This window comes from Periplaneta americana, chromosome 8 (genome assembly GCF_040183065.1).
Source record: "Periplaneta americana isolate PAMFEO1 chromosome 8, P.americana_PAMFEO1_priV1, whole genome shotgun sequence".
Lineage (NCBI taxonomy): Eukaryota > Metazoa > Arthropoda > Insecta > Blattodea > Blattidae > Periplaneta > Periplaneta americana.
Genome location: NC_091124.1, coordinates 38,121,066 through 38,134,431, shown reverse-complemented (window position 1 = coordinate 38,134,431; position 13,366 = coordinate 38,121,066). Strand labels below are relative to the sequence as shown.

Below are 13,366 nucleotides of genomic sequence, written 5' to 3'. Positions count from 1 at the left end.
GCAGACTTGCCTGTGTGCACGTTGTGGTTTTTTTTTTTATTTCTTAGTTTACCAAAGTTTTTCAGCTAGATGAGAGCAATTGGATATCTCTTTAAGTATATAGCCTATTTATGCTGCAAGTTGTCTTAGGATGAATTAATCTGTGTATTATTATTGTAGGATAATATTTGTTTCCCTCTCGGGTGGTAGCACAATAAGCTAGAAGCGCTCACTGGATGCGTGTGAACGTTTACTTCCTTCAGTCCCCTTTAAGCTCGGGCCTAGCTCCTGAGGTATGTAGCGGATTGTGTTTGGCCTAAAAATTTCGATAATAGTACAGGAAGAAAAGGAGCTAGTTGCTTGTAATGTTTAATTTTTTTTCCCTCTCGGGAGATAATTAGAATGATCCTGCAATGAGCTGGAATTGCTCAGAAGTAGTGAGTCGTGGATGCGGTGTACACGATCGCTTCCTTCCTTCCGATGTAGATGTGGTGACGAAGTGCTGCATATCTCTGCTTCGGTCCCCTTTAAGCTGAGATCCTGAGGTATGCAGAGGATTATTTTTGCCCTAAAAAATTTCGATAACATGCGGGAAGAAAGGGGCTAGTTGCAATGAGTTTTATTGTTTTAATACATAAACAAACGTCCCGCGCGAGCCGTTGTCTAGCTACTGCTGGCTCTCACGCGTCCGCCCGTCTCTCCTCTCCCCTCTCGCGATTTGTGCCATTGTTCCTCTCAGATCGTCCATGCCAGCTGGCAGGGAGGGCGGAGCTCGCCGCGGCCAATGGCGCGCCGCCCTCGCCGTGACGTCACGCGGCTCCTGGTGTGAGAGCCACTGCCACACGGACGCGGCCGCGACCAATCGCGGCGCAGTTGGAGGGGCGGGCGGCGGCGGCCGGTGGGGGGGACGAGAGAGAGGGAGCGGATCGGCAGCGGGAGGGAGCGAGACGGAGCGAGGTGTCGCGCGGGGGGGGGCGGCACGGTCCCGGGACCCGGTCCGCCGCGGCTCTAGACATCAGTTTGTGAGCCGTAGTGCGTTGTACCGCATGCATAACGCATGAGTTTGGGGCAGCGTTGTCTGTCTCTGTCGCTCCGCGTTGTGGTGGATGTGTGTGTGTGTCCCGGTGTTTTTACAAGTCGAACAGGCTGGCGCCCGCGCGCGGAGTAAAGGCACCCCCTCCTTGTGGACTTGTGGAAAAAGGGGGTAACTCCTAGAAAAGTGTTGTTTTTTTTTGTTCTGTGTGTGTGTTCCTTTTTATTATTATTAGGGAGCAGCAGTAAATGGCTACGACAACTTATATGCCCGCTAGTACGGGAATCTCTGCCGAGTTGGACGGTAGTTCTGCAGGCAGCGTGGTCGGCATGAACATTGTGAACGCGGCAGTCGGCGGGTATCACACATCTTCGCCGCGGTCCGCCGCCGACGCGACGAACACGGAGATGAAGTACATGCCGCCCGCGCAGCACCACCACCACCACCACCATCACCACCAAGTTCCTTCCTCGCCGTCGCCCAACGGCCATCCGGTGTCGTTGTCGGCGACGCACAACCCGTGGGTGAGCCTGCCGCCCGGGTCCGGCGCCGACCCGTGGGCCGCCTCCATGGCCGGCATGCACGCGCACCACACGCACCACCACCACCCGCACCAGACGGCGGCGGTGGACATCAAGCCGCCCGGCGACGTGTCGGGCATGCACCACCCCCGGGCGCCGCCGTCGCACCAGCAGGCCGGGGGCGGCATGGCGTCGCCCCACTCGTGGCACGCGCCGGTGGTGTCCACGGGCCACTACATCCCGACGTCGTCCACGAGCGGCGCCGGCTCGCCGCTGCAGCACCACGCCAGCCCCGTCGCCGCGTACGCCGCCATGAACGGCATGCTGGCGCACCACCACCACCAGGCGAGTCCGCAGCTGCACCACTCGCTGCGGGACATGAACCACAGCCCGTCCCCCCTGCACCACCACCAGCAGCACCCGCACGGCGACGGCCGCGGAGACCCCTCGGGCGGCGAGGAGGACACGCCGACGTCCGACGACCTGGAGGCGTTCGCCAAGCAGTTCAAGCAGCGCCGCATCAAGCTGGGCTTCACGCAGGCCGACGTGGGGCTGGCCCTGGGCACGCTGTACGGCAACGTGTTCTCGCAGACCACCATCTGCAGGTTCGAGGCCCTGCAGCTCAGCTTCAAGAACATGTGCAAGCTGAAGCCGCTGCTGCAGAAGTGGCTGGAGGAGGCGGACTCCACGACGGGGTCGCCGACCAGCATCGACAAGATCGCGGCGCAGGGCAGGAAACGGAAAAAGAGGACCAGCATCGAGGTCTCCGTGAAGGGCGCCCTGGAGCAGCACTTCCACAAGCAGCCCAAGCCCTCGGCGCAGGAGATCACGGCGTTAGCGGACAGTTTGCAGTTGGAGAAGGAGGTTGTGAGGGTGTGGTTCTGTAATAGGCGGCAGAAGGAAAAGCGGATGACGCCGCCGAACACTCTGGGGGGACCGGACGGTATGCTGGAGGGTGCGCCCCAGGGCATGCAGGGAGGACCCCCGCACGGACTGCACCAAGGGTACCACCACCAGGACATGCACGGCTCGCCCATGGGGCAGCACTCTCATTCCCATAGCCCGCCGATGCTGTCCCCTCAGTCCATGCCTCCGCACCAGTCCCTGGCAGCGCACTAGCATTTGGTGTAAGTGAGGACGCGTCCGGGGCCTTCCCACTCCTCCACATGTCGCAACCCCGTCCGGAATAGTTTCGAAAAATTATATAAACAAACAAACAAGCCGAAGACGATGAGGTTTTGTGATTTGTGTTGCATAATTAATCAATTAATTACTATGCAGACGGCGGCCATATTAGAATTCATCATTGGACGACTACAAAGTACATAATTATGCAAAGATCTTTTTTTACCCCTACATCTCCCTTTCTGCTGTTACATAAAGATGAATCATTTGAGTGCTACCGCAACACACACACACACTTTGAAGTAGAACGCTATCAACAATAGTTTCTGGAGTGAGGGCGGCTCGCCGGATAAGTACTACAAAGTGAGACCATTTTATATAACATTTGTACATATTGAGGTAAATAGTGCGAAGGAACACTCACAAACAGTGTTTATATAAAGACAGTCTGTATAGAAGTGTTTCCTCTACGTTCGTAATTCAAATTTGTAAATAAGATAACAAATGAATGCAAGTCACTATCGGGACAGACCTGAACCACCTGCTGCAATGATTTGTAGTACAGAAATACATTAAAAAGAAAGCAATGATTGTGTATTTACTATCATAGTTGTAACTGTATAATAAATAGAACACAAACTGGCGGATTAGACATTTTTAAAAAAAGAAAATCTCAACCTACATTTATGGTGATGCAGAATTGATACGCGGCATCCTTGAATTGGGGGATTTTCAAATGTACATTTCATACGAAAGTTCGATAAACAATACAACATTAAAAAAAAAAGAAGAGCTAACTAAAAATAAGAAATTTGTATATATTTATTATATTAATTATATATTATAATTGTACGTGTGTGGAACGAATGTCTTTCTGAAACTAGAGAAATAATGACGGAGTGTGTGAAGTTACGTTCTTTATATAGTCAAGAGAAAGCTTTTCGATAACGGATATGGCAGTTCAGAAGAAGAGCACAAAGCAAGGCAATCGGGAATGGAATTGGACCTACGGACAGAGACATCGAGCTTTAAAAAAAACTATTCTCTCCAAACGAGCTAATCCAAATTTGGAAATCACACGAAGAGAGAGAATATAATAACGGGCATTTATTTTTCCTGCAACTCTGGAACAACTGACTGTTGGGGAGCTTCGAGAGGAGACACTGTGTTGGAGAGGTACCGGGATGTCCAGGTATATCCTCACCGGCCAGCGCTGCAGTCCATGGCCGAGGATTGATACACCTAGCTGCCGCCGACTTCAGCAACGAGTGACCAGCGGGGAACACCACACGTGAAAGAATGCGGCTTTCCACGACGTCAACAAAGACTTCCCGACATGTCCACCCCTTCTTCATCCAACACGGTAACACCCGTGCTCACCCCCGCAGAAAATTAAGGTAGGATGGATCCAGTGATAAAAAAACACAGATAAAGGGTAAACAAAAGAGGAATAAACAAAAAATGTAAATGAAATAGACGAGTGATAGATTTCTATTTCATTCGGATCATCCGTGTGTTGTTATTAGTGCTTCTCCAGGAATAAAAAACTCTTTGAGAGAAACAGTAAAACATGGAACCAAAATATAAAAAACATAAAAATGAAAACAAGATAACGATTTTTTCAGAAAGAGTATATATACGTACGTATTACAATAGTGTCCTCTTTGCACATAAATGCAGATTTTTTTTTTCATTTCGTAATTAATAAAGTAATGATAACATGAGAAGTATTTTTTACGATGCAGAATGTTTAAAAAAAAATACAAAACCTTTAGGTGGGTAACAACACAATCTGTTTCAATGTTTGAGGATATAACTTGCAATAGAAACTTCCCTTCCTGACCCAAGATATTTTGCCTATAGATCTATATAACATGATATTTGCACTTGAAGACAATTTCGGTCGTAATATTTTTTAGATAGGTGTAAACAAAATTACATCATTTCTTTCAGAACCTGTAACTTCACTTTCAAAATCGATTGTCTTTTGTTCCTAAACGAGTCAAAAATGTATTAATTATTAACCGGGGTCTTAAAATTGAATTTGGAAACACGTTATTTTTTGTAACCTAATAACATAACTTCCAGTGAGGTAAATGCAATCGAAATGTTCAAATTCTTACTGAAAACTTTCCACTAGCTGTTGTGTAGTTTTCTTATGCCTAAGTTCCATATTCTTTTTTAGGAAAAAAAATGGGATATGTTTTTTCTTGTTGAAATGGACATTTCAAACTATGGAGCCAGTAACTGTAATAATTTAATGTTGTGAGCGTTCATTTTAAAAGAAGTGAGAAAATTTTTGCAAAGGAATCTAGATGATTTCCATATAACTACGAAGAGTTATATTGTGCCAATATGGATGAATAAAGTGTGGATACTACTTGTAATAGGTCTTTTGTTTGTATGTTAAAACAACTCCTACGAAATTCGGATGTAGCAGTCACTTTTTTTTTGTTATGTTTTAATAACCGTAAATTTTGTATTGTTCATTCACGGATATATGGATCCCATTTTGAAAACTCATGTTTCCTTGTTTTGAAAATTTTAATCTAATATAATATTCAAATTTAATAACAATCTCTCGGCAAAATCTTTTTAAAAATGAATTGCAGCTGTGCATTTTAAGGCATTATCGGTCTTGCAAGACCGCAAGTCTGCCTTGAAGCCAGGATCAATATTGTAACCAGGTCGGATCGCTACACCTCACATGCTCTCTCAAAGCTAGAGGAGAAACGTGTGTGATTTGTACTCTGTATTATAACACTAAAACCGATAAAACTTATATGTAAACAAGATTGTGGTGTATCGTACTATTTAGTACATTCAGAAAGTTGCAATATCGATTTTGTAACATTCCCTCAGTTGCGAGAATGTTTCATAGGCTACAGTCATTAAAATCACTGAATAAACGTGTTAACTAATTACTTGAAAATAATTGAATTCTTTGCTTGTAAATTTAATTCTAATTCCGATACTAAAAGCCACACAATGGCGGAGTTAGGGGTCAAATAAATTTTTGGACTTGTTATCGTCATAGAGTTTATAAATTTTACTTCTCCTGAAACTTTAAAATGACTCTAAAACCGATGTAGGCCTATAATTTTGATTTTTTAGACATGAAGCTCATGTTTTCGTAAGTTACTCTTCTGCAAACGCAGTGATTATTATTACAACAAGGAGCAAGGAGATGTTTTAGATTAATAACAGTTGTTAAGCATAAAAGCCCATAATTTGGATTAGATTATTTAAATATCAAAGTTTAATGAATGGCAATTTTTCATAACGTGTTCAAAAACGCCTAAACTATTATCATTATCGGACATTTCAAGCTATATAAATAGGTACTTGGCTTTCGTAATTAGATTATGACAATTCATAAGTTAAAATTTCTATAAATTACTTTATTTTGAACATTTCCTGACTAACAAACCAGAATTTGACATGTTTATATTATTCTCTTAGCTCAACTGAGCTCCTTTAGAGATCAATTCTTGAAGTTATTTCATATTATAACCGTTTGCATTGCATTTCAGCTTTCGTTTGTTTTTCTACATTCTTTATCAGTTGACACAATTTTAAACCTATAGGCTATGTTTGATTCCAAAATCCGTCATTGTCTGGCGAGGTTAGATTTTTATTTTCGGTAATAAAATTATATTTGTAGCCTAGTTAAATTAATTAATTATATTTCACGTGGGTTGTTTTAAAATAATGATATTAAAACTATTCAAAATGAGAATAATTTTGTGAATGTACATAACAATTACGTACAAGTACGCATTCTGTTTTTCTTTTGTTACTTCCCACGTCTACAACCAGGGGAATGTATGTTGAAAACAACTGAAAAAAAACTTAAATATTTGGAATATGGGATCCATTCTCACCAATCATTGTGATCTTTAAGTCATATTGTTGATTTAGTTTAGTTTTATTGTGTTTGTTTTAAATGGAAGAATTGAAAGAGAATGCATCTCAAGCTGTTAAGAATAGCCTATACCTATATAACTTCTGTACGTAGCCCGTCAACTTCTTCATTGTATACTGACATTTCAAAGCAAATCAACTACATAAATAAATGACATGTGTTTTTTGTCATATGAAAGTACCATGACTTTCTTCATTTCTTATTTTAAGAGAATTCCGACCGACACACCATCCTTGCCTTTGTCACAGTTAGATAAGATATAATCCCAATTCATACAAAATAAGTGGGTGACAACATCGTTCAATTCAAGTGCAGTCAACATTAGGAATGTTGAACGAAGTGGATATGTCTTCAGACATCCTCTGAATTGACGTATAAATATTTTTATAAGTTGAAAGCACTAATTTTGTCTACTTTCAATTGTCTACTCTTTACTTTATTTTTGTATTTCCTTTTTGAATGTAAGTTCTTCTGTTATTTGTTTATCTTTTTGACTAATTCTATATTTTCGTAGTAGGTGGTGCTGTAATCGATATTTCGTGTAATTTGATTTCGTCTTATTAGAATTCTTTTATCCGGAACATCTCACGATGCCTCTTTCCATTAGTGCGCGCGATGTATGTAATGAATTTTTTGAGCTCTTTCTGTTAACCTTAGCATCGATAGGAATTGTATAGTGTCCGTGTTTTAAACGTATAACCATACAAATGCGAAGGGAAAACAAATACGAAACTATTATGTTATATACAACAATATTAAACATTTCAATCGTACTTCATTTGTTTCTCTGTTTATGAATCATTAAATAATATTTATAAATGTGTTCAGAAATGTTACACAGAGCAATCTGTTTACATATCTGTGATAGGCTTTATTAAAATTAATTTTCGGATGTTAAAAACAAATACGAAACGATTGTTGTACACAATATTGCATATTTAAAGCGTGTTTCATCGCTTTCTTTGATGTAGGCCTATTAATAACATTCACAAATAACTTACGTTCATCGTTACGTGTTAGCCTATATATAATTAGTTACTACTTATTTATCTCTAAAATAAATTTAGCCTATTAAAACTAAGTTCCGGATCTATAACTTCAAGGAAAATTTTAGTTGGTATTTATTTATTTAGATTCTTAGAGTTCATAGAGTTTTATAAACTTGCATTTAAATGTTTGTTTATCAGAAAGGAAGATTTCCACCATACGGCAATGTTAAATGTATTGTGCTATTGTTACATTCTCACACAATTATTAAGTTCACACATCTTAAAGAGTAATGAAAACACACTGATGATTATTCAACACACTTACTCAATACGTTACACATTTTATAGCCTGGAAACCCTTTGAAAGTATTACAGCGATCATTGAATATGTATAGAATGAATAACTGCTATACATTTAGATCTGTTACTTTACTTCTATTTTCTATGAAAAATAAATAAATGGGTAATACAAAATAAGAAGGAGAAAAGGTTCCATAATAATTTTATATTCTAACTTTTATATGTCTCTTTAGATTCCATCAAATCGTCATAGTGTTGTGTAATCAACGGAACTTTAGTCGTAAAGTAAGATCGACATTTTCGGGATTAACAATATGAAAATAAGAGTAGATAGGTTAATTACTACTTAAAATTATCTGATTATTTAATTTTCGATTTTTCATTTAACGGAAATTCTTGTATGTTTGTGTGTATGTATTTGTGTGTGTGCACAGATCTACACACAAGCATTCTTCGATGAGTAATATGCCTGAATTTAATTTTGAGTAGGCCAAAGTAGAATAAATCTTAGCCTGTTCATTTACGAAATTGAAAAAACATTTAATTTTAATATTCTCATGAAAATATTCTCTTACAAATTTGAAAGAACGTATTTATTCTCTTTTATTTAAGAATAAACGCTTTTAAATTGTTGGCTTGAATAGGCCAATATCTTAAAAGAAAATTGCTACTAAATTAAATGTTATATCATAGCATTTATTGAACATAATATAATTAACACAAATGATATTGATTTGCTAGTACGTAAAATAACTTAGTAATGCTACTTATTCATAACACATTAATACATAATATATGAGTTTTAATTCGTTATGTGTATTTATAGTTTGTGTTTTTCTGGTTACAGGACATAGGGATTTAACAATGTCATAAGAAATCTATGTATAAAACCAATGAAGACATAATTACAGTGGACTATTAGCAGGCTTTGACAATTTGTAAAACAACAGTACAGCATTTGTGGTTGCTAAGTCAAAGACTGATGTTCTCTTGTTTTATAAATAAATTGACAAAGCCTGTTAATTTCTAAACATGGTCCACAGATTGTTATTTCTTCATTGTTTTTATACCTAGGTTTCTTACGACAATGTTAAATTCTTATGTCCTATGCCAAGAAAAACACATGGTAGAATTGTAGCATCCGTTTCGGTGAAGTACGGACGTCAACAATGGATAATGCTAGAAACTTATCTTTAATTTGTGATGTATTTGTACATGCCAGTAACATTAGGTATATTTATAGTGGCTTGTGCAGCAAATGCTGCAAACTAAGTTCATTAGACGTTCAAATAAACATTTTTCAGATTTATTTTCAATGAAGACTGCCAGACATTCTGAAAGTTATTTGCTTCCATAACAATGAAAGATACTCTGTCTCGAGCCAATACTGAAGAGAACCACGCATATAAATATCTACACCACACCGCCATTAAATATATGAAAAAGACCCAACCCCACTCGATTAATAACTATAAAAATATTTGATTTTTAATAATATTATTATCTTACGTAAGTTGTATAGCGTTCAGTAGCATATACTATATAGCCGCCACTCAGTAAAATATAGAATTTAATTTAAGTTATTCTCTACATCTACTTATATAACCCCAAAACGTTTCGCTTTCATATCATCAATATAGCATTAATATGTATTAATGAAAAATAGTCACATCATGGCATTAACTACAATAATATTTCATTTCTAATGGTAATAATGTCATCAAACCACCTCAAGTTTTGTAGGCTAGTTTTTAATATCCAATACATAGCTGTACCCAGAAAATTACACACCACAGAATCGAACCTGTAAATTATTTTTAGTAAGTTAAGTTTTTAATAACCAATTTAATTTGAGCTCTAAATATGTCAGCATTCTTGGAGATCATGGCCTTCGTGTATTATTGTTTACTGTAGTGTGTGTTTTGTTTTATTCTGAAATGCAATTAGCTAGTTCTCAAAACTGGCGACAGATGGATTTTGGAAAATAGGAAAATTATGTTGAAAAATTGACATTTCACTGAAAACTACTATTTTTCTGAAAACCTTTGAGTTCCAAGCTTGAAAATGAGGGGTCATTTATTAAAATCCGTTCAGCCGTTTTCCCGTAATTTCCATTACCAGTTCAAATTATATATATAGATGAATATTCATCATATTGATAATGATATATTAGACTATATTTGTAGTATTTTTGACTTCTTAATATGAAGTAACATAGACGTTAAAATTGAGGTCGTAATGGTTGAATAGGACGTCTCTAAATAAATGAAACCAACCCAACCTAAACCCACGGTATACAGTTGCATGCGATGGAATACAAGGAGAATCTCTGTACAAATTTAATGTTGGACAAGCGACTACGATTAAAAGTTTGATTTTTAAAAAATAGTTTATTGCATATTAAAACCAAATCGGTGTGTTCTTTGTACAATTATTGCTTGCGCTGACTGAGATATGTCTACAAGTTAACATGTGAGACATAGATAATTGAGTTACTTCACTAAATTGGTGGCAAGCAAATTTATTGTGATGTATTTCTGTCCTGTGTATGTCTTCCGAGCAGTTGATGGATAATAACGTTGTCATTTATAGGGATTGCGCGAAAGAGAGGGAACGAGCGCGCGCGAGGTGTCGTTTATGCCCGGTGTTCTGAGGAAAACAACGAAAATCCCGACATTGAATAGGTGCCTCTGAGATTCGAAATGCGGACCCAGTTAAACAAGAGAAGGTATGTGATACTGACCCATCTTCACAAAATATTTAAATACGGACCTTGTACGCCTCGTGTCTGGATTTGTGTTAGGCGCGATTCCTAAAATTATCTGTTTTGTGACTCGGTGTTCCCAGAACACAGGTATCGAGAAATATATAATTGCATGTTCTTTTTTTTTTCCTCCACTTGAAATTAGTGAGTAGGATTCTTTCTTACGTTTGTCTCTATAAAAAGTCCGCGTTTGAGCAAACTAATCGCTGCTATGTGGCTATAATTGTGGTAACATGTAATCCGATCAAGACTTGCGTCTAATTGCTGTAAAAAATTAACAAGATTCGTCATATTTTTACTACAATAAAGGTTTAATATTCTTAAATTTACAGTTATTTACAAAGCGCTGAAAGAGAACAGCGATAATGTTCTTGTGAATGCTGACTTGAGAGGATGGTACAAGGTGCAAGTTTTGTAGGCCTATAAATACCAGACTTAAAACTTTTCTGCGCTAGAACATTTAGGAACTTTGCTGTATAAAACTTGCGTCAGAATGCTTTCTTAAGTTAAGATCTAGGATTTAGAGTTGGTACTTCGTAATTCTGTTGTTATGGAAACGCGTGTATTAGTAATAATTGATAACTCTAAAACAAAATCAATATGCATTGGAGTTTATTTCATGTTACAATCTAATATAGTATATAGACTTTTGTATGCGTGTATGGAAAGGAAAGTAGGTATTTCACCGTACCTGTATTTTATACAGTTATTTCTAAAATTTAAATTTCCGGTACGTGGAAAGTTGTAATACGAAAGGATATATCTATTGCAATTTTGAATTTATTTTTGTTCTTTATATTGTTAAATTTATACGAAAATTTAAAATATATTTTATCAGTAACGTTCCTACGTTACAAAATCAAGTGTGTGAACCAATTGCAATTTTAAATTACTTGTTAGCATTTACCGCTTAATATCATCGCAACTTTGAAGTTAATTCTCTGGGAATATTGCTGTATTGTAAAAATACTTACGTAAACAATTCACAGCTGTTAATGTCTTCACATTTTCAGTATCTTTGAAATGTTTAGTTTTCTGTTATGAAAGAGTTCCCATAAATAGCCGTTTAGAATTTCTTTGCATTTTATATATTACTTACACTGTTAGGCCCTAAATTTGTTTAATATTTAAAAATCTATTGCAATTTGGATTTTCATCGTAGCCTATTTCATATAATTTATTGTTAATAGGCCTATTCTTCTCAATCTTTAAGTTATTATCGCAGCCTATCCCTGTAATACAAATAAGTACTGGCCTATGTAAAATAGTCCTAAATTACTTTGTATTTTACATATCTAACTCTTAAATACCATTAAAATTTCGAAGTTAAAATTTTATGGAACCAATATTGAAACACAATCAATACAAAAAGATTTATGTCTATCCCCTGCTGTTGTGTAAATCTTCTTTCTTCATATAGGCCTAACTTTTTTAGTTTTGCAGTTCCTACTATCGGAAACTATTTTAAATATGTGTCTTAATTTAAAGACTTTGACTTTCTTCTAGTTTTGTGTAGCTTAATGTTAAGTATTTTTGGAATTTCAAAATTTCTATTACCTGAGATTTAAACATAAAAAAGAAAATGTTGATTTAATCTATATCTTTGAAAAACCTGTAATATCTTCCGTCTTTATGTATTTAATTCTTAACTTTTTTAAAATTGCAAATTCTCATTTTTGTGATCAATATTATAATACGAAAATATTTACGTAAACCCATAAAACTTGTATAAAAGTTCTTCCTAATGTATATTATATATTATAAGTTTAAATTGCATTATTGCAAAATAAACTGTAGCCTATTTTTTTAACTTATTGCATTTCCCAATTTCCGTTCTGATTTATTTACGTAGACTATTCTTGAAATTTTATACTTTATATTTGTGAAAACTACTATGAAAAAAAAAACGCATTTACGTAATTTATAAATGAGGATCTTATTTTCAAAACGATCCTTGTCCATTCGCATAACTTTGTGGGAAATCTCGAAAAACGTTTTTAGGTCTAAAATTTCTTACTAGTTTGACATGAGACATGAAACCAAAGTGATTGGATGCATTTAGAATCAAATAGGAGCTTGAGAGACTTTATTCCAAAGCTGGAAGTAATATTTTGTTACAATTTTGCTGTGGACAAGGGTCAGTTTGATTAAATTGTCACTTTCATCGCAAGATTTTTAGTGGTTTAGAGGGCGTTCTGAAGTCAAACCATGTGGACAAGGTGGACAAGGGACGTTTTGAAAATGAGCTTCTCAAATATTAAATTTATGAATTTCACCGTATTATTCATATCCTTTTATATTATTCGTTGTAAATAGGTTTTCTCTGAAAATTTGAAATTAGTGTTGCCCGAAATATTGTGGCAGTAGAAATGTATTCAGAAAGTTACGAATTTCGTCGTATTTTGTGTCTCACTGTTAAGTAGACCTATCTTAGAAATATTTCAGTTTACATTATTTAGCACTCTAGTGCTATCGAATGCAGTTTTGAACCTCGCCCTATTGATATACCTATCTTTTGAGTTTATTTTAAATTTTTAAGTTGCTTTTGTCGGATTTTTTGTCTCAGTACAAAAACATTTATGAAGAGCTATTGTAGGCTAATTCTGAATTTATTCGTGTTTTATACTGTATAAATAATTATTAAATAATATAAACTACAATGGTTTTCTATTACCGAAGATTATTTTTGTGAAATATAAGAATGTTCACCTATGTATTTTTCGCCAATGT

The 13,366-nt window shown here is 37.0% G+C and overlaps 1 protein-coding gene across 1 annotated transcript; it reads left to right on the top strand.

Moving 5' to 3' along the window:
• The first annotated feature begins 986 nt into the window (after positions 1 to 986).
• On the top strand, positions 987 to 6,763 carry vvl (ventral veins lacking). Its single transcript, XM_069832745.1, has one exon. The coding sequence runs from the start codon at positions 1,261 to 1,263 to the stop codon at positions 2,650 to 2,652; it is 1,392 nt and encodes a 463-aa protein (XP_069688846.1). The 5' UTR covers positions 987 to 1,260; the 3' UTR covers positions 2,653 to 6,763.
• The last annotated feature ends 6,603 nt before the right edge of the window (positions 6,764 to 13,366 follow it).

Bases quoted from the DNA above. Each gene is read 5' to 3' on its own strand.
- vvl (XM_069832745.1), top strand. From the start codon at position 1,261: ATGGCTACGACAACTTATATGCCCGCTAGTACGGGAATCTCTGCCGAG.